This window comes from Pseudonaja textilis, chromosome 13 (assembly GCF_049901715.1).
Source record: "Pseudonaja textilis isolate UNSWEBS1 chromosome 13, rPseTex1.2, whole genome shotgun sequence".
In the NCBI taxonomy this organism is placed as follows: Eukaryota; Metazoa; Chordata; class Lepidosauria; order Squamata; family Elapidae; genus Pseudonaja; species Pseudonaja textilis.
Window position 1 is genome coordinate 12597480 of NC_142002.1, and position 22218 is coordinate 12619697.

At 45.2% G+C, this 22218-nt stretch overlaps 1 protein-coding gene across 1 annotated transcript; it reads right to left on the minus strand.

The window, feature by feature from the left end:
• Positions 1-2551: 2551 nt before the first annotated feature.
• WHAMM (WASP homolog associated with actin, golgi membranes and microtubules) lies at positions 2552-21388 on the minus strand. Its single transcript, XM_026709503.2, has 10 exons — positions 20562-21388; positions 17903-18076; positions 15796-15946; positions 14973-15142; positions 12716-12881; positions 10857-11044; positions 8695-8781; positions 7262-7357; positions 5241-5703; positions 2552-5114 (listed from the first exon to the last, which is right to left on the minus strand). The coding sequence occupies exons 1-10, from the start codon at positions 21180-21182 to the stop codon at positions 4822-4824; spliced, it is 2409 nt and encodes an 802-aa protein (XP_026565288.2). The 5' UTR covers positions 21183-21388; the 3' UTR covers positions 2552-4821.
• Between the last annotated feature and the right edge of the window lie 830 nt (positions 21389-22218).

Consider the following 22218-nt stretch of genomic DNA (forward strand, 5'->3'; position numbering starts at 1 on the left):
CTACCTCCGCCTTTATGCAAGGAGGGACAGGAGGAGCACTGCCAGAGCCCTGCAAAATGACCTCCAGCAGGCCACAAATGTGTATGCGGCTGCTCAAACGGTCAGAAACAGACTCCATGAGGGCGGTATGAGGGCCCGACGTCCAAAGGTGGGGGTTGTGCTTACAGCTCAACACTGTCCAGGATGTTTAGCATTTGCCAGAGAACACCAAGATTGGCAAATTCGCCACTGGCGCCCTGTGCTCTTCACAGATGAAAGCAGGTTCACACTGAGCACATGTGACAGACATGACAGGGTCTGGAGACGCCGTGGAGAACGTTCTGCTGCCTGCAACATCCTCCAGCATGACCGGTTTGGCAGTGGGTCAGTAATGGTGTGGGGTGGCATTTCTTTAGGGGGCCGCACAGCCCTCCATGTCTTGCTAGAGTCAGCCTGACTGCCATTAGGTACCAAGATGAGATCCTCAGACCCCTTGTGAGACCATATAGTGGTGCAGTTGGCCCTGGGTTCCTCCTAATGCACAGCAATGCTAGACCTCATGTGGCTGGAGTGTGTCAGCAGTTCCTGCAAGACGAAGGCATTGATGCTATGGACTAGCCTGCCCGTTCCCCAGACCTCGCTCCATCCACCAATGCCACGTTGTACCACGGACTGTCCAAGAGTTGGGAGAAGCTTTAGTCTAGGGAGGAGATCCCTCAGGAGACCATCCGCCACCTCATCAGGAACATGCCCAGGCATTGTAGGGAGGTCATACAGGCACGTGGAGGCCACACACACTACTGAGCCTCATTTTGACTTGTTTTAAGGACATTACATCAAAGTTGGATCAGCCTGTAGTGTTTTTTTCCACTTTAGTTTTGAATGTAACTCCAAATCCAGACCTCCATGGGTTGCTAAATTTGATTTCCATTGATAATTTTTGTGAAATTTTGTTGTCAGCACATTCAACCATGTAATGAATAAAGTATTTAATAAGAATATTTCATTCATTCAGATCTAGGATGTCTTATTTTTGTGTTCCCTTTATTTTTTGAGCAGTGTGTATATATATATATATATATATATATAGCAGTGTGTATATATATATATATATATATATATATATATATATATATATATATATATATATGCGTGTGTGTGTAATTATATATATATAGAGAGGATCTTTGGTTGTTCGGGTTTTCTCCCGCGTAAGATTCGAAGTATCTATCTATCTATCTATCTATCTATCTATCTATATATATATATATATATACACACACACACACACATACATATACATATACATATCTCGCTACAACTTTAAAAGCACAACTATAATGACGTGGGAAAATACCCGAACAAAGCTGAATACCATACACATAAATACCTGTGAAAACTTAACACACACACACACACACACATATATATGTATATGTATATATATATATGTTTTCATCGATTTTCACGGGTCCAGGTATGTAGGTCTAGGTGTGTTCAGGTCTTTTCCCATGTAAGATTAAGAGTATCTTGGTGATGTTTTGGCGAGGTCCCACTCGCTATCCTCAGGCTTGTGCTTTCGGCTTCGTGCCAGTGCAAGCAGTATGTGATCGGCAGCTCCGATCACATACTGCTACTGGCACACAAACTGAAAGCACCAGCCTGAGGATGGCGAGTGGGACCTCGCCAAAACATCACCAAGATACTCTCAATCTTACACAAGAAAAGACCCGAACACACCTAGACCTACATACCTGGACCCGTGAAAATCGATGAATATGTATGTATGTATGTATGTATGTATGTAATTATATATGAAATATACATAATCACTCCAGGGTTCTTTCAGATCTGTCTTTTTAACAATTAAAATCAGAGGTGCCCATGGCCTGATTGAAAAATAGGTATGTAAACCCCACAGAACAATTTAGTTCTTGTTGCTTACAGGTTATGGTCCTCAGGTTAGGGCTACTCATTCAGTTAGCATTTGAAGGTACACCGGGCAACTTACGATGGGTCTGTAAACCTGTGAAAGTTGCAGCATCCCTGAAGTCAGGATTGCCATTGAGCACTCAACAACCATCTGCCAATTATGATTTCTGTGATCACCATTTGCAACCTTCTCTGCTGCCTTAACAGATTTAACAGATTAAAACAGATTAACAGAGTTGAAAGAGACCTTGTAGGTCATCTAATCCAACCCCCCCCCAAATCTTTGGACCGATTCTTGGACCGATAATGAAGGTAAGCCACCATGAAAAATAGCATACGTTGAATAATGTACGTTGAGAATGGTACATGCAACAAGTAAAATGCTCAGCCTTCCATCCTTCCAAGGTTGGTAAAATGAGGAGCCAGACTGTTAGGGGCAATAGGCTGACTCTGTAAACTGCTTAGAGAAGGCTGTAAAGCCCTGTGAAGCTATATATAAGTCTAAGTGCTAAAATGACTGCACAGTTGCCAACAATTTCCAAGATGTTTGGTAGTGCTTACTCTTGAGTAGTTCTTCATCTGAGCATCATATTTGAAAACTATTATGCTGAGAATAACATAACAATACATTATTCCAGGGTCTTCAAAGATGAAAGTTTATCACTGACAATGCGAAAGACCATCCAATTAATAGGTTTTAACCATATTGCATCTTACAATTGATTATTGGTGTACATTTTTTTGTAAATTTACAAACAAATACATTATCCTTCACATTATGAACAGGGAAAAAGTTTACATTTGTAAAGATCTGAAAGGATTTTCTATCCAAGTTAAATTGGAAAGCTAAATATTTGTTACAAGACAAATCCTTTAAAATTAACTTTAAATCCCATGTCTGTTTTAGAAAGTGGTCAAAGAGAATTTTTTCCCCGGTATTGCTGTCTCCACATTTTTAGCAAAAGAGATTATGAGAGCTACAGTTGAAAACCATCTCAAGGTCTAGAGATTCATAGTCCCTCTTATAGATTAGAATACTTGGTGGATACAAATAGACCTGTGTTATAACACTCTGTTGATTAGTTTCACAATCACTGCCTTTCGGGATGCATTAGAAATACTGTACTGCTAATTTTAAAAAGATTAAAAATCCGTTTTAAGCCTTCTGGTACAACGTAACACTGGCATTGCAAACACATGGAAAACAACAGATCCTGAAGAAAAGTCTTGACTCAATCATGTTAGGAACATCCTGACACAGACCAAGAGTATATTTAACCAAATAAAAGAGATTTCATGTTTGGCACACTGGTGGGGCCACAAGAAATATACAGAAATGTGACACATGGTAAAAGAGATGAGGTCTACCATCTCTTCTGACATGGACTGAAGTTGAAGTTCAGTTTAAGACTCTGGCCATGGCAGACAAAGCAAACATTAAATAATAACATTATTTCTTATCTCAGCCAATATTCCTAGTCAGTGAGATGGCGGTGAAGGTAATGAAAATGGAATCTGGCAAATGCAATAAGCCTGATGCAAATAAGACCCTTTTCCTTCAATGAGGAGGTCACGTTTAATGTGTAGACACTTCCAGCAGGGGTTCCTGGCATGGTAACATCCAGGTGCATCACCCAGCTCAGGATGCCTTGCTCTCAGCAGCCCAAGAGGCTCCGAGAATTCATCCTCTTGATAGCTCTCCTCTGATCTATTCTTTTTCATGATCTGAACTTTGTGCTGAGACAAATCAGTATTTTTCTTTTTACGGATGTAGATCCTAGGTAGAGGCAGATATTTCTCTCTCTGGGCATACTGAGAATATACCTGCTGAACAAAACTCTGCATTGGTGACAGGAAGGGCATCCGGCCAGTAAACACTCTGCTAGCTCCATTCAGTTGCCTAGGTTCCACCCATCAAGGGATTATGGGGTCGTTAAAATTAATAATGATCATCCTGCTGGCTCATATTTTCCTGTGGTTGACAAGGGCACCCAATCCTTCCCACATATATTACTACCAACTCAGATCTCCCTGTCTTGGCTGTGTGTAATGAAACCATTTCTATTTAAACCATAGTTTCATAGAAAAGGGTATTCAAAGTACTCACCTTTCACTGATCTAAGAATACTCAAAAAGGTTTTTTTTATTTTCCAAATGTGTCCTGTGGAGATAATTTATCTCTGTCCCATGCGCCTGAGGAGCAATTTCCGTGGAGTAATTCATTCCCCTGGGACAATTTTAATAATGGTTTTGGAACAGGCTTACTCAAAAGCATGTTGTTTCCATACAGTAGTGTACTTTTGGGGTGGAATCAAGAGGGTTTTTTAAATTAAATTGTCACGATCCCTAATCCCCTAGGCCACGGTTCCCCAATGGTTCAGCATTGTGGACTGGAGGGGGGGGAGAAGGGAAGGCATGGTTCGTGCAAGCATGTGTGTATGCACACGGTTGCATTTGGTGAGTGGCACACACACTCACCCACTGCTTGTGCAAATGAGGATACACGCCTGGCCATTTCCACGGCCCAGTTGCAAACCCCTCGCAGCCCAGAGCCCAAAGGAGCGCCGATTCCCTTGCAAAAAAAAAGAGAGAGAGAGAGAAGGAAAGAAAATGTGCAAACTTCAAAGCATAAAACTCGGTGTCAGTAAAGGACTCGTCCTACATTTACTTGTCTGCTTGGAACCTTCTGGCATTGATCAAGGAGCATTTCCCACACTTCTTTCAGCGGCTCCCCAAACTCCAGAGTGTTGCTAAGAATTCTGGGATGCCCGATTCGTGCGGGACGTTCACCAGCTTGCTGGGCTCCAGACCGCTCTTCCGTTTTTTTGGCACTCCTTTACGGTTAGCTGTCTTCTCACCGAAGAATCCCTCGGGAGCTTCTGAGGAGCTCTGGACCGGCCAACGGCTCGACTAACTGTTCCACTCTTCACCGCTGCAGTCTCCGTTTTCATCGTCGTCGGAGTCAGCGGAGACCTTCTTAATCCTCTGGATGGCTGCCTTGATGCTCTGCTCCAGTTCACTGCACGAACCTTTCGCAACGCCTTCCTTGGGCTCTGGGTTGACCTTCCGTAGTTTTACCCCCTGCCTAATGGCGGCGAGAATGCTGTCGTTGAGGTCAGGTCTACTTTGCTGTTGGGTCAGGTCTACTTTGCGAAGGAGGACTTCACCGCGCTTGAGGGAAGCCAAGACCTCATCCATGGTTCCTGAGGTAGAACAAGTTAAAAACGATAAATGTTGGGGCTCAGTTGTGGTTATACGTTGAGGACTGCATGGTGTGTGTGTGTGTGTATGTGTGTGTGTGTAAGAAAAAGAGCACTCTCTCTCTTTACCTGTGTAATTCTTGGTTGGGCCTCTGGATTCAGCATCTGCTTTCTCCAAAGAAGTACATTCTTTAGCGGAGCCTTCACACACAAGAGGCCGTGGTTTTTCTTGGGCTCCTGGGCTTTTTAGGCCAACAGTCTGGATGCTTGGGGGTGGGGGCGGAGGTGGGGGTGGTGGAAGAGGAGGTGGAGGTGGGGGCACAGGTAGTGGTGCCCCCACACCTTCCTTGGGAGGTTCTGGCCCCTGCGGGGATACAAAAATCTGGACGGGAACATCTCTGGGAGGCTTCCGAGATGCTGCTTTGGAAGTCCTGACTTGTGTTGGATGGACACTCCTGGATTGCTTGGCAGCTGGACCTTTTCTTGGTGGACCAGCTTGTGGGGGAACCGCTGGAGGTCGTCGTGGTCCAGCCTGCTTGGAGTTGATGGGCTGAGAGCGGGAGGTCTTCAGCACCAACTGCGCAGGGCATTTCTGCAAGGTGAGAAGGCATCCATTTTGAAAACAGCAGGTGAGAGCCGACTGCAATTGATCCACGGTGGCCATCAAACCCTTGGATATCCCAAAGGTGCTTTTCAAAAAGGCAATTGGACTATCTGGGTTTTTTTCCCCCCTTGAAAACATTTTGCTTCTCATCCAAGAGGATTCTTCATGAACTGAAGACTTAAGAACTGAAGAAGCAACTTGGGTGAGAAGCGAAATGTTTTCAAGGGAAAAAACGTGAAAAGATTCTGATAGAAGAGAATGTGATCAGGAAAATATTAGAATGTGCAGAAATGAATAGATTAACGTTGGCAATTAAAGAAAAAAAGAACCAACTGAATATTATGTGATACGGGGATTATTTTATCAATGGTTGGAAAAGAAAAACAGAAATTAGAAATTAAGCATACGAACACAGAAGATATATATATATATAAAACATATATGAACATATGAATATAGAGGGAAAGGAGTTAAGAAGGGGATGGTTACAACAATATATTATGCATAGTAGATATAGAAAAAGAAAAAAAACCCAAAAGAAAGTCCAGTTGCCTTTTGGAAAAGCACCAATGGGACAACCATCACCTGGAGTATCTCAATAGACAAACCCATAGACATGTTTTCCGTATCCCATAGTGTTCTAAGAGTCATGGTGGGCTTCCCATAACATGTCCAACCAGCTCAGTGAAAGGCTGAACAGCGTCGTTTGTTTCAACACGTGAAGCTGGATGAGTGTTAACCTTGGAGAGAGTTCTCTCTGGCTTCTGTGACTCTTTCAACCCAGCCTCATCTCCAGTGGTGGGACTTATGTTTTTTTTACTACCGGTTCTGTGGGCGTGGCTGGGTAGGCGTGGTAGGGGAAGGATACTGCAAAATCCCCATTCCCTCCCCACCCCACTAACCTGCTTTCCAGCTCCATTCTCCTGTTCAGGGCAACCAAAGAAGACCAGCCGATCAGCTGGGACTCGGGAGGAGAGAAGAGATGGGGTTGGCGGGGCCAGTCAGAGGTGGGATTGGCCGGTTCTTCGAACTCCTCAAAATTTCCGCTACTGGTTCTCCATAACTGGTCAGAACCTGCTGAATGCCATCTCTGCCTGTCCCTTTAGTTTATGACTTGGTGTACATAACAGTAGTGGAGCTTCAATCTGTTCTAGCAAGTCTCTTACTCAGATTTATATCTAGAGGGCGTGACGGTAACCCTGCAACAACTAGTAGTAAAGAGCTCATTTCCCCCCACCGCTGTGATAATAAAGCAGCAGTTTTTGTAGAAACTGGAGCTTCATCGTCTTCCTGTACAGGCCATTATGCTTTCATTCTCTTCCAGACCACAGGAGCAGAGTTGCGTCAAGGTGACGCTGATTAAATTCTGTGCAAAAACCTCCTGGTGCCCTCCTGGCGGTTCCTAAATCCAGAGTTGTTATCTCATGATGGATGCTGTCCTTGTGGCTGACCAGGCTGGATCAATAATAATCAGTCCTTGTTTCTGTTTTCCAAAGCAAAATATTCTGCGAGGGTGCTGAGGGACAAGATAAATGGTGATACTTGCCTCCTTGAATGATTTGAGCCTCTCCAGAGTTTTCTGGCGCTCTTCCTTTATCCAGGCCTTTTTCTTTTTCTCATCTTCTTTTCTCTTCTCTCTTTTCTGCAGTTTGAATGACAACCCTTAATGCACACATATAGGACTCTGTTTCCAGTGCAACTAAATAGTTTCAAACATTGCAAAATGGTTGGGGGCCTGATAACAGATTGCCTAAATTATGGAAGAGGAAGGGAGAGAGGAAGGAGAGAAGGAGGGAAGAGGAGAGGAGAGGAGAGGAGAAGGGAAGGGAAGGGAAGGGAAGAGAAGAGAAGAGAAGAGAAGAGAAGAGAAGAGAAGAGAAGAGAAGAGAAGAGAAGCGAAGAGAAGAGGAAATTAAGAGTATTGATCTAATTTCCAAAAACTGCTCTGGAGTCTCAACTCCAGTGTGCCACACCTCAACCCATGTGCCACACCTGAAAGCAGCTGTGAAAGGTAGATGTGCAATCCCAGGAAAAGGTGTGGCTGTTTTAAAGAGTTATAGACAGTTGCTATATTTGCAATTTTGCATAAAACGTTTTTTTAAAAAAATAAGTGCTGTCCAGCCCTAGAATTTATATACAGTTCATTACGAGTCTATATAAATATCTCTTCCTTTAACAGTTGTTTACCTTGTTTAGATTCTCATTTATTGGTCTGGGACCATAAATAAATATTATGATGATGGTTGTGTTAGAATTTCCCATGATATTCACCCACTCATAAGCACACTCAGTGTGTATTCGCTTGAAAAAAACCAAAGTGCCCACAATGAAACTTGCTTACAAATGGACAAAGTAAGATTGTGTTCTTAGCTCCAGGAAACTCAAAAGTCTATAACTAAGAGCAACATATAAATGGAATCAATCTAAAAAGATAAAGGTTTTCCCTGTGCAGTTGTGTCCAACTCTAAGGTATGGACCTCATCTCCATTTCTTGGCTGAGGGAGCCAGCATTATCCGAAAACATTTCTGTGGTCATGTGACCAGCATGACTATACTCTAAAGTGTGCAGAATGCTGTTGCCTTCCCACCAAAGTGGTACCTATTTATCTACTCGCATTTGCATGCATTCGAACTGCTAGGTGAGCAAGATCAAGGAACGGAAGCTCACCCCGTCATGCAGTGCTCGGGTCTTGAACCTGGGCTGCCAGTTCCAGACAAGCTCAGCATCTTTCACCACTGAGCCATCATGCCAATCTATACCCCATATATACCAATCTATACCACATCTACACCCCATTAATTTGTGGGGTAGTACAGCTTCCACCTAATAGGTGTCTTTCTGGTTTTGGAATAGCAGTAGCCATCCTGTAGTATGAGGGCTACCTAGACTGCCTTCAGAAGAACAATTCCACATTTTATCGACCCACACTGTTATTACTGGAAACAGAATGCTCTCTCTCTTTACTTCTTAATACGTACAATCTGGATGTTGTGATGCTGTTGGAAGTAGCGTGTGGTCTCCTGGGCCTGCTGGAGCCTCAAACGCCGGCTCTCTTCACATTGGTCCTATGAGGAAAGAAACCAGTGCAAAAATTCCACTAGCCGGAATCTGAAGATTCAGGCAGAAATTAAATCCATTGAATCAGAATATTGGGTTCATAGCTTTTCTATTCACTTCCTACTGAACTTTCTAAAAAATACAATTCAAGCCCCCATGCAAAGGATTGTGGGGAAAAGACGTAACTTAGCACAAAGTTGTTCCAGCCCTAAGACCTGCCTTCTGCAGGTTGGGTTGAAAGAAAATCTTTCTTTGCAATTCTGGAGAATTTCTCCCAACTGATGATAATCAGGAGCTTGGTAGGTCAGCGTCATGTTGGGGGTGGGTGGGAATTTCTACGGAACCTCTAATGCAAGGGTCTTCAAACTTGGCAAGTTTAAGACTTGTGGATTCCAACTCCCAGAATTCCTGAGCTAACATGACTGGAGGAGGAATTCTGGGAGTTGAAGTCCACAAGTCTTAAAGCTGGAGTCTAATGGTGACTTCCAACCAAGAAAAACAGATTCTCAACTCATTCTCATTAGTTAGATTTATTGCATGGGGAAAGAAGTTAGATTACATACAGACTCTTGCTAACTGGTTATATGTACTTTAGCCCCTGTTTATCAGCAGTAGGTTAACAAAGGACTCCTTGAAGCCTTTGATCCTCTCTCCTGACCCAAGGGAGATGCTGTCCCTCTGCCCCCACTTTGCTTAATAATTATTTCTTAATTAAAGGAATAATTGTGCAACCATCCCCAATACCAGGCTAAGAGAAGTCCAACAAGCCTTCTTTTGCAGAACACATACATTACAGCTGTGCAGATTCCGTTCAAAAAGAACCAACAATTCCCAAGTCCATATTTTTAGACCATTTTCTAATATATGAATTATGGTCCTAGTATTTGATTTACACACATTTAAAAACAACAACACAACAACACGAGCTACAGGGTCTGAAATCCTGGTGATATGGGTAACAGGGATCCAAATTCAGCCATCCTCAAACAGCCTGTGATCCTCCAATCCTTTTGATTGGTTTGGTTCCCGAGAACTTTCCTTCATGACAATATGGATGATTACACTAGGAGTTGTAGTTCAACAACATCTGAACTACCTATAGTTTAGAGATGCTATGTCTAGGAGATGCTGTCTTCCCAAGGAAGGAAATCCACAGCAGAGATGGAATCTTAAATTCTGCTTTTCAAGAAGAATCTAGAAGCATCCTGTGATTACCCGGGGTGTGGCACAAAAGCAACACAGTCAGATAATAAGAATCCCTTTATTAGCTCCAACTTTGCCCCAAATGTCCTGGTTACCTTCTTGTTGGAGAAAACCTCACTCCCAGGAGCAGCCTTTGGCTCAAGAGAATCAAGTCCAAAACATGGTCAACAAAAACTGTAACTATAAGTCCAATCAAGGCAAAAATGAGGTAATTGCAAGAGCAAGAATTCCAGACCTGAAGGCACGGCAATAACTCAACACAGTTTGGAATTCTTGCTCCCAGCAGCTGCCACACTCAGTATGCATCTCTTTTAAACTCTCTTCCCAGCTGTGACTGATGAAGGGAACCAGGGCCCTTTCCTTCCCCATAAGCCATGCAACCCACGTTGCTCTCTTCTCCGTTCCTCCCTGCATGCCCTAGGATGAAGTGGGGGTGGGCCTGGGTCTTCCTCTGAACTCCCTCTCCCTTGTTCTATCTCTGCCCAGCCGGACTTTGCCCTTCCCCAGTTTCCTCCACAGCCAACGGAGCCACACTCCCACTCCCTGTCAGCTGTTTGTCTTCCTCCTCGGATTCAGACTCCGACAGGGGCATGACACATCCCAAGTCTCAACACATTTTCTAGATTTGTCAAAGGTTTTGTCAACTCTCGAAATGACTTTAGCTGAAGCTTCAATTCCGCTGAGACCAGGTTGATGATTCTCACAATGGGGAATGGTCTTAAAAACTTAGCACCTAGTTTCTTGCATGGCAGTTTTAGTTTTTAAGTATTTGGTAGAGAGGTAGACCTTCTCCCCTCGGAATGGTTTCCGAGGCCGGCTGAGGTGGCCTATAACAATGCAGTGCACACCAACTCATAAAAGATTTTTCTGGACTAGTTACCTTCTTGTTCCTGAGATAAGCTCTCCTGGCGCAAATAATCCCTCGTTTGGTCTCCAGCTGCTGGGTCTTCTGCCGGAGCTGTGCCACTTCAGAAGAAGAGGCACTGCTTGATTCCAGGGCCCGATCCATGGCTTCTAACTCCTCAGAGTTTTCACAGGTGTCATAGTAAATTACTTCATCCTGGATCTCTATGGAAGGGGCAAGGATTTCAATGAGTAAAATATGCAACCCCGCGTCTCCTACCAGCTTTGCTGCCTTACTAGAAAACTCAGACATTTGCTGATAGTTGTTGTCCTTTAGCTCAATCAATCAGAACAGAGTTAGAAGGGACCTTGGAGGTCTTCTAGTCCAATCACCTGCTCAAGCAGGAAACCCTTTATCATTTCAGAGAGGTGGTTGTCCAGTCTTTTCTTAAAAACCTCCAGTAATGAAGCACCCATAACTTCTGTTCCACTGGTTGATTGTCCTCATTGTTAGCAATAGCAATAGCACTTAGACTTATATACCACTTTATAGTGTTTTAAAGCCCTCACTAAGTGGTTTACAGAGTCAACCTATTGCCCCCAACTCTTGGGAGAAATGTCAGTTGAAAACCTGGGGTGAAAGGTAAGCAACCAGAAGTCTTCAAGAGCAAGATCCACTAATAGAATATCTAGTGCCTAATGGATCAATGAGAGGGACGCGGTGGCTCAGATGCTGAGCTTGTCAATCAGGAAGGTTGGTAGCTCGGCAGTTCGAATCCCTAGCGCCGCGTAACGGAGTAAGTTCCCATTATTTGTCCCAGCTTCTGCCAACCTAGCAGTTTGAAAGCATGAAAAAATGCAAGTAGAAAAATAGGGACCACTTTGGTGGGAAGGTAACAGTGTTCCGTGCGCCTTTGGCGTTTAGTCATACCAGCCACATGACCACGGAGACGTCTTCGGACAGCGCTGGCTCTTCAGCTTTGTAACGGAGAGGAGCTCCGCTCTCTAGAGTTGAAACGACTAGCACGTATGTGCGGGGGGAACCTTTACCTTTACTGGATCAATACCAGGAGTAATGACTGGTTTTCCATTTGCATCCACTGTAACTGGAGACAGTGGCAACTGCGAAGGGTGGGTACAATCGTGATATATTTACAAAAGGGGCGGGGCTTGCATTGTGACATTTCATCCTTATCTCTCCTGTTTCAACCTCTTTCATTCATGCTGCTGGAGGAAGATCTATTTTGTTTGTTGCTACATTCTGATTGTATCAGTAATACCTGGGGAATTATGTCTATAGAGATTCTCAGTCATCCAGATCATGGTTGTTGCAAAAGTGCTTTTCCAAAAGGCAACTGGATTTTCTTGGATTTTTTTTTTCTTAAGAACTTTTCACTTCTCATCCAAGAAGCTTCTTCAGTTTTGAGGAACTGTAGAAACTTCAGGATGAGAAGCGAAATGTTTTCAAAGGAAAAAAAACCCAAGAAATCCAATTATCTTTTGGAAAAGCATTTTGGGACTTGAGGAATTAGATATTTCAGTGATTTAAGGCTGGGCCACAATTAGCAGACTGAAAAATTAAAAACCTCCTTTTTTTGTAGTTTCTTTACTATGATTTTTAAAAAGAATTCTTTAAACTCAGAACAGTCAGATTTAAATGGTAGATTCTATAGGTAAATGTGATCTATTTCCCACTGCAATTTTCTCTGACATGTTTTTTTTTCAAACTTTTATCCTCTCTCCTCAATAAATACATTTATTGCATTGTAGAACTTGGAGAAATGCAGCAAAGGAAGCAAATCCTCCTGTTTTAGTTCCAGTGCCAACAAGAAATAGCCCGGTTCAGATTAAAATGCAAAGCGCAGGCAATAAATATATCCTGTCTTCAGTCCTCACCTTTGATTTGCCTCTTCAACGTCTCCAGCTGCGTAACCAGCAACATTTCTTCATTCTTCAGTATTTCAAACTGTACCTCATACAGCTCCAACTGGGTTTCGTAATATTCTAGTTCCAGTTTTTCCACTTGAGCCACATCATTTTTCTGCTCACTGAGCATCTCCATCTTGGGAAGTTTCCAAACAAAACAGGAAATGTTATTAAGGCCACAAATATTACATGCAAAATGAGGCACTGGGAGGAAAGAAGGTGAAGATAATAATGGCGGACAACTTTATAGCACTCGAGAAGAAATGAGGTTACGGGATCCTTTACAGTAAGGAATTAGACTCAGGACAGAAGTGGCTTTGGGTGCTGTCCTAGACCAGTGGTCACCAACCGGTGGGCCGGGGACCGTTGGTGGTCCGTGAGAAAATTTTGGTGGTCCGCAGAGAAATGTCATCTCCAAAGCACCCCGCAAAGTGGTTAATCCAGGCTGTGCGGGAACACAAGACTGCACTGCCCACCTGGCCCGCAATGCAAGGGATACAAAGCTTGTGTCCCTTGCATTGCAAACAACACGAGGTACTGAGGGGAGGGGGGAAAGGGCGGAGGGGGGGAACTTGCCCCACATGTCTCGCCTGGCCACCGGGCTGCTTCTTTCCGCTTCTTTCTTATTCTGCTTTTGGCTGCACGCAAGGAAAGCAGCAAAAGTCTTTCTTTCTCTCCCCCAAACTCTGCCAGAAATGAATCTTTGGGACCCTGCAAGGCCTCCTGCTCCAAGAGGCTGCCCCGGTGTGACAAGTCTCATAAAGACTCATTTCTGGTGGAGTTTGGGGGAGAGAAAGGAAGACTTCTGCTGCTTTCCTTGCATGAAGCCAAACATCTCTCTCTCTCTCTCTCCTCCCCCTGAGAACGGAGCTGGAGACGATATTCTGAGATCCCAAATAAAGAATGATCAATCGGTAGGAAAACGGGGTGGGGAATTTTCCTGCAGACTTTTGGGGGGATTTTCCAGGGTCTCTGCTGCTTCTGCTTTTTCTACTCTGGGATGACCAAAGGGCCAGTCCTGTGACTAATGCAGCTCTGGGATATGGGACCAACTTTCCTACCAATGTCAGCAAGCCACCCGTCAGTCAAAATTCATATTAGTGGTCCGTGGGATTTAAAATTATGAGTTTGGTGGTCCCTGAGGTCCAAAAGGCTGGTGACCGCTGTCCTAGATGACATTGTTGGGACCTAGATGGAGGTAGGACATTTCTTCTGGTCCTTTTAGACCTCTTGATGATTTTTGATACTATCAAGCATCATATCTTGCTGGACTGCCTGGCGGGTTGGAATTTGTAATGACTCTTCCTTGAGATCAGTTTCAGCTGCAAGGGAATGGGGGATGAGAGGTTTAGCTGGTAGGACTTGAAATTTGGAGTCTCCGAGAGTTGGTCTTCCTCCCCCCTCCTTTTAACACCTGTATAAGGGGAGGTCATCTGGCATGTAGGAATGTGATGATGATCCTCAAATTTATATTGCAATTCTAGGTTGTGGGAAGAGGTGCTCTGAAATAAGTCTCCTGATGGAAATCAGATTGACCTTCCTATTGGGTTTCAAGAAGATCGCTCATTATTAGGCAATAAATCCCCAGAAACTTCCAAGAAGTTGGCGAGATATTAATCTATCATGAAAATGCAATAAAGAAAGTCTGAGTAATTAAGGTTAGTTGTATTACTCGAGATGTACTTTTCTAATATTTTACTGCACTGGTTGTTGTGGATGTTTTATATTGGATTTTGGTCCATGACCATAAATACATAAATCTGAATGTACAGTATCCTCAAGAAAGCATCTGAACAAACTTTTCCTGAGCAATTAATTTTAGTCTAGCAAGCATGTCATTGTATTGGTGTTCTGCCCATTTTTTCCAGTTTCGATGCCGTTACAGCAACTGGACACTCTGTCTGTCACAAAGCCTGTTGGATTGGCCAGAGTATGGATGCACATGACAGAGTGGTGCAGTGGCCTAAAGGTGGAGTTCTCGCCTTACAATCAGGAGGCTGTGAGTTCGATCCTAGGTAGAGGCAGATATTTCTCTCTCTGGGCACAATGAGAATATATCTACTGAAAAAAAAACCTCCACATCGGTGACAGGAAAGGCATCTGGTCAGTAAAAACCTAGGTCCATTCAGTTGCCCAGACTCCACCCCGCAAGGGATTATGGGGTCATTAAAAGACGACGATGATGATGGATGCATATGACGGAGGGGAGTGGGAGAAACAGCCTTACCTGCTTTCTGATATCAACTGTTTTGTGCTTCAGGCCCAATTCTCTGGCTCTCATGTGCTGAAGGGTTTCTTTTGCTAGCAGATATTTTAAGTTTTCTAATCTTGGAGAAGCAGAGGCCCAGGCAGCTTGGCCAAATCGCTTCTGATCTTGCTCCATCTGTTTGTGCATCGCTGGTGGGCAAATAAGAGACAAAACTGAAGTAAGTTTCAAGGTGACTAAGAAGAATCTTGCACTCCCTTCTCTGGACAAAGGAAAGAATTTTTGAGCTATATAAAACAGGAGAGGATATGGCCCAATAACTAAACGACTCTTAAGAATTCATTTTAAACATTGGTTAGGAATGGAATAGACAAAAAGAGAAGGTCAAAGAACGGGAGGCAGACCCAGGAGAAGATGGAAAGACAAAGATCAAAGAGACACTACAACAGCATCGATTAACAATCACAAGAAAGGCAAGAATCAGAATTTTGTATTGGAGGAGGAGGAGGAGGAGGAGGAGGAGGAGGAGGAGGAGGAGGAGGAGGAGAGGAGGAGGAGGAGGGCGGGGGAGGAGGAGGAGGAGAAGGAGGAAGAGAAACAACTAGGAAACTAAGAGTTGCTGAGGAAATAAATTATTACAAATTGCTAATGAATGGAGCATCTCTTGTTTTTAATATACTGTATTTAGGAGACGGTTAGCAACAGATTCAAAATGCACCGGTTTTTCCATATACCATATTTTGGGTTGTGCCTACTCTCCTACCCCGGCCTACACTGCCACCAGGGCCACCACTATAGATTTTTTGTTGTTGATGAAAGTCTGTTTTGCTTCTTTCTGTCTCACCTGCGAGCGCCGTCACGGTTTCTTTGAAGTAGCCAACTGTGATGTTTCGAATGGAGCACACGGCTTCCTCAGCCTGGTCTGTCCACTCCTTGGCTTCTTTCTGCAAAGCTTCTATCCTCTTGGGGCCCAGACGGTTGGCCTGCAAGGATTTCTGCAAGGATAGACATTTTAACACCTCTGTTCAAAGCGGTGTTGACCGTCAATTCCCCAAAACCAAGAGCCTCCACTTAGAACCTGCATTCATCTATGAATACAGCTCCATTCAGCACTTGTGCCCTATGCAAAAGGAAAGCAGGTTTCAAGGCTGAGACGTGTCTCCGAAGATTCTCAATCATCCAATGCTCATGGGTGTCCCAAAGTGCTTTTCCAAAAGGCCCCTAGATTTTCTAGGGGGTTGTTTTTTTTCCTTGAAAACATTTCGCTTCTCATCCAAGAAGCTTCTTCAGTTCTTGTTGTGGTTAGTCGGCAGCAGGTGCGGACGGCTGAGGAGAGCGAAGACTCAGATGAGGGGCCAGGACCATTAGGGAGTGGACTGCTGCCTTCAGAGATTGCAGCAGCAATGAGAAGATTCCCGAGGAGCCTGTGCCAAGTGTGCGTGCACTCAGGATTGCTCGCAGCAAAGAGCAGCTGCATGGGTGACTCAGGAGTAAGGCTGCAAGGTAATGGCCTCTCCCTCAAGAGGATAAAAGCCAGCTGTGAAGCAAATGTTCTTTGCAGGAAGCAAAGACGTTTTGAAACTCAGCCTTGTGGACATTACAGTTGCTATTTGAAGTCTCTTGTGTTGTAAACTATTTCTTCTCTGTTGTTTTTATGGCAGCCTTGCAAAAACTTGGCAAGGCTCTTTCTTGTCAGAGCTAATTAGTTGGAAGCAGCCTTTTATCTGTGAAGAAACAAAATTCAGATGAAACATTAAAAGGTTGTGCTGCTGCCTTTGTCTTGTGTTTGCTCTCTTGGAACCAGGTTTGGGTCAGAACAGCTCTGACTGAATGGTGAGGGATGAAAGGAGTTACATTCTTTGCAGTCATCTGGTTGCTAGCACTCTGAAGGTTGGCTGTCAGCTCTCTGGGAGCTGTTGAGGCCATTGGGGGGTTTATTGGTATCCTCAGAGTCAGTCAGAACTGAAGAAGGTTCTTGGATCACAAGTGAAATGTTTTCAAGGAAAAAAAAAAGGCCAAGAAAGTCCAGTTGCCTCTTGGGACAAGCTTGGGAGATCTGTTCAGATTCTTGTGGCCCATATATTACAGTTGAATGGCTTATCCTAGAAAAGTTTATTGTTTGAAGTCAACGTGTATATGTTCAGCTTCAAGAAACAAAATTTAGTTTTCTCACAGACAAATGGGCTTGTTTCCCATGAGATTTCTAACTCTATCAGCAGAGCTTGACTTCATGGATGGTAGGACCACCAGAAATTGATCTCCAGGGGAATGATTGACAAAACATGGAGGGCCATAGACTCCCTACCCCCAGACCAAACTTTTATTTGGTGCTGGTGCATTTTAAGCCCCAGTTCTTTTTCTCACATCTACCTTGGATTTTTAATTTTGCCAGATGAAGAAACTCAAAAACTCAAAAGCAGAACATCTAGATGAAAAGGTGATATAAATTTTCTTGCATTATTATCTTTTGTACAAAAACCCAAATTTCTGGAGGGATATTTTATATGAAAAGCTATACTGTTGAAATCCTGGTATGTCTAGTCCAGTGAAAAGAAGGACTAGGGGTGACATGATGGAAATGTCCCAGTATCTCAGGGGCTGCCCCAAAGAAGAGGGAGTCAATCTATTCTCCAAAGCTCCTGAGGGCAGGACAAGAAGCAATGGGTGGAATCTAATCAAGGAGAGAAGCAACTTAAGGAGAAATCAACAATTAGTCAATGGAACAACTTGCCTCCAGAAGTTGTGAATGCTCCAACACTGGAAGTTTTTAAGAAGAGTTTGGACAACCATTTGTCTGAAGCAGTGTAGGGTTTCCTGCCTAAGCAGGGGGTTGGACTAGAAGGCCTCCAAGGTCCCGTCCAACTTTGTTATTATATTCTATTCTAAGTATGTACCTCCTTAAGTCTTGGAATATGGTGGGTTTTTTTGAAAGAGTAGAAAAAGAAACTTACCAGAATCTCAAGTCTGTATAACGTGGCCAGTTCTCTCATGTCTCGGAACGGTAGCAATAAATATTGATAGAATTCGGTTGCCACGGTCACCAGCTCCCAATAAGCTTCATCTTCCTCCTTGTACAGCTCCATTAAATCTACCAGCTTATCAGCATCTTTGTGCTTATGGAGAACCTACCAAGACGATAATAAAGAGAATTTATTTGAGAATCAACCAGCAGTTCTCCTTTTTGCAAGGGAGACTGGATACTGAGGTTGTTTTTTTTTTAAGGAGAAGACAGTATACTCTGTTCTTCCTGCCTTGCTAACTTTTCACAGGCATGGAAAATCTAACAGGGAGAATAAGATACCATAGAAGTTTAAATAAAGCTATGCACAAAGTAAAAGTTTTTCCTTTGTTCTCTCTTACCCCTTCTCTGAGAATGTTGCCGCTGTGTCGAAAACTGGCAAGAGACTCCAGACTGTAAAATCTTTTGACATGAGCCAGCAAAGGGACTGCCCACTGAAAGAACAGGTGATGTTCATGGTTTATAGCAGGGGTCTCCAACCTTGGCAACTTGAAGACTTGTGGACTTCAAGTCCCAGAATTCCAATCTGCCTTTGGATTATGGATTTCCTGTCTGGCCGCTCACAGAGGGTCAGATTAGGTCATCATACCTCTTCAGCCCTTATTCTTAACACTGGTACACCACAGGGTTGCGTGCTGAATCCCTTACTCTATACTCTTTATGTGCATGACTGCCTGCATGACTCATGTTAGTAATACTATTGCTAAATTTGCAGATGATACAACAGTGGTGGGACTTATCTCTGGGGGGTGGGGGGGAATAAGTCTGCCTACCGAGATGAGGTGGACCAGTTGCTTTCGTGGTATGGAGACAACAACTTGGTCCTCAACACCAATAAGACCAAGGAGTTTATAGTGGATTATAGAAGGAACAGATCAGACATCCAGCCCTTGCTTATCAGTAGAGACCGAGTGGAGCAAGTGGCCAGTTTTAAGTTTCTGGGTGTTACCCTAAAAGAGGACTTGACCTGGGGTGCCCACATTGCAGCCCTGATCAAAAGGGCCCAGCAGAGATTATACTACCTGAGACTTCTCAGAAAACAACAACTGAATGAGAAACTGCTGGTGACCTTCTACTGCTGCACCATAGAGAGCGTTTTAACTACTGCACCTGTGTATGGTTTGCCAATTGCACAGGGGCAGATAGGACAGCACTCCAGAGGTTAATGACATTGCCCAGAAGATCACTGGTTGCCCTCTCCCCTCTTTGGAAGAGCTTTATAGCTCCCGCTGCCTTAAGAAAGTTCAAAACATTCTCAAAGATCCACCTCATCCTGGGAACCCTTTTTTTGAACAATTACCATCTGGCAGACGGTGCAGAATAATAAAAACAAGGACAAATAGGCTGAAAAACAGTTTCTATCCCAGGGCAGTAGCTCTCTTGAATTCTGCTGTATAGTGCAGTGTTGGTGCGATGTCAGGGGTTTTCAATTCAATGTGTGAAGTGTGAAGGATGTATGTTTGTGTTTATTTTCATGGTCATGATGTGCACTGAAGATGGTGCTTGATTTTGTTGTAGGTGCAGTGACAATAAAGTAAACTAAACTAAACTAAAGTTGCCAAGGTTGGAGACTCCTAATTTATAGGGTTCCATGTTCGAGAGCAGCATGTCACCAGACCACGAAGCTCCAAAGAAATGTTAACTGTTCTAGATGTTCAAAACATCCCCACATCCAAACCAACCTTCTGCCAGATTTGGTTGAGGTGAAGCCCATCTGCCGATGGGCTACGCTCTCGCCACAAATGCATGGGATACAGATGAAGAGGAATGGAAGTCGAAAAGGAACCTGTCAGTCAGGGAGGCCAGACTGTGCTCTTAACGAAAGACTTTGTCAGGGTTAAAGTCCTGTGCTTTCTTTTGCTTTGGCTCAGGAGCGTCTGCTTCATAAAGGTAGTTTAAAGACCCATTGTTGTGTTTCTCAAGCTTAGGGATTTTAAGAAGGACGGACTTCCAACTTCCACCACCAGCTGGGGGAATTCTGGGCATTGAAGTCCATTCCTCATAGACGTCCCAAAGCTGAGAAACCCCTTGGCAAGAAAAGGGCAACTGGTAGCACGCCACAGTTGCTGAGCTACAACTGCTGGCGTCTCTCAGTATTACTCACTATTCCTAAAGATGCTGGGAACTGTAGTTCACAGGCGGGGAAAACAACTGTACTCCTGTGCAGCTGGACTCACGCAACAATCTGGATCAGGGCTCTCCAACCTTGGCAACTTTAAGGCTTGTGGACTTCAACTCCCAGAGTTCTTCAGCCAGCAAAGCTTGAAAGAACCAAACTTTAAATCAGAGGTCTCCAAACTTGGCAATTTTAAGACATGTGTGGACTTCAACTCCCAGAATTTTGGCTGAGGAACTCTGGGAGTTGAAGTCCACAAGTCTTAAAGTTGCCAAGGTTGGAGCCCCCAGATCTGGATTAACTTTCAGGGTGGGTTGCTTTTTAGCCCATCTGGGTAGGGAAACAAAAGCCCCCCCAGAGCCCCTCTTACTACAAGCCTCCTCCTTACCCCCCGCCGCCCCTTTTTGCGAGGGATGCGTTGTGCAGTGACCCGTCCCTCCCTCCCTCCCTCCCTCCTCGTCCTTCAATGCCGTACCCCTCTCAAGGTCTCCTTGGCCGCCGTCAGCCGCCCCTTGAGACTTTTCCTCCGGAACTCCTGCAAGTTTTCGAAATACTCCTCTTCCTCCTCCTGGTCGTGGGCGAAGAGCGCATCCAGGAGCGTCTTCCGTCCGCAGACTTCCAAGGCCCAGCCAAAGTAGACTTCCAAGCGCCGGCACAGGGTCTCCAGCTCCGTCTCCCCCAACACCGGGCAGCTGGGGAACAGCAGCGCCCAGAACCCGCTGGGACCGCTCAGCGCGGGGGGCAGCGCGGGGAAGCAGGGCTCCAGCTGCTGGTTCAAAGCCGCCAGCTGCCGGTGGACGCCCGCCAAGGCCTGCGGGGAGTACAAGCCGGCCCAGCTCAGCCGCTGCTCATCGCCGGCCTCCCCTTCTTCTTCGTCTTCCTCCTCCTCCTCCTCCTCCTTTCCCTCCTTCTCCCCGCCGGCTCGTTCTTGCAAAGTCCGGTTGTGACAAGTCACCGCGAACTTGCTCTCCACGGCGTTCCAAGCCACCAAGAAGCGCAGCTTGTGGGGCGGCTCGGGCTGGCCGAAAAGGTTCTCCTTGATGGCCACCCACCCTTCCAGGCTGTCCGGCTGCATCTCCTCCTCCTCCAGCTCCATGGGCGACCCCTTCAGCGGTGGGGGCGGGGACAAAAGGCGCTTTCCCACGCGCGCCCGGGGGACGGGGGGGCCTTCAAAGCGCGCGGCGGCGGCGGCGGCGGGTCTCCCAGCGGTCTGGAACGCCCGGAAAACTTTGCTACCCCTCGAACGAAAGAGAAAGTGTCCAAGATGACAGCAGCGAGTCCCCTTGGTTGGCTTCCTCCTGCTTGACGTCACGCGCGTCCGTCTGGACTCTTTCATTGGCTAGGCAGCTTCGGGAGGGTGGAGGGAAGCGAGCTCTGAACTCGCGGGGACGCTTGGCTGCCAGTCCGCATTTGGTCAGCAAACTGGAGCTCGGCCTTTCGGGAGGACTGCCAAAAACGCCTCTTTCTCTCCCCCCCCCGCCCCACCCGGCTGTGATTTTTTTTTTTTTTAGGAGGGAGAAGGATCTTAACCATTTGTCAGAAGTGGTGCAGGGTCTCTTGCTTGGGCAGTGGGTTGGACAAGAACCTTTTGGACCTCGGAGACCAACAAACTCGTCATTTTAAATCCCGTGGACCTGAGACCCTGGGAAAATCCCCCAAAAAGTCTTCAGGAAAATTCCCCACCCCGTTTTCCTACCGATCAATCATTCTTTATTTGGGATCGCTGGATACCATCTCCAGCTCGGTTCCCAGGGGCAGAAAGAGAGAGAGACTTTTGGCTTCATGCAAGAAAAGCAGCAGAAGCAGCAAAAGTCTTTCTTTCTCTTTCCCCAAAATAAGTCTTTGTGACACTTGTCGCATCAGCGCAGCCTCTTGGAGCAGGAGGCCTTGCAGGGTCCCAAAGACTCATTTCTGGAAGAGTTTGGGGGAGAGAAAGAAAGACTTTGGCTGCTTTCCTTGCATGCAGCCAAAAGCAGAAGAAGAAAGAAGCGGAAAGAAGCAGCCCGGTGGCCAGGCCAGGCATGTGGGGCAAGTGCCCCCTCTCTTCCCTTTCCCCCCTCCCCTCACTACCTCATGTTGTTCGCAATGCAAGCCCTGTGTTCCACCAAGGCCATGTGGGTGGCTCAGCCTTG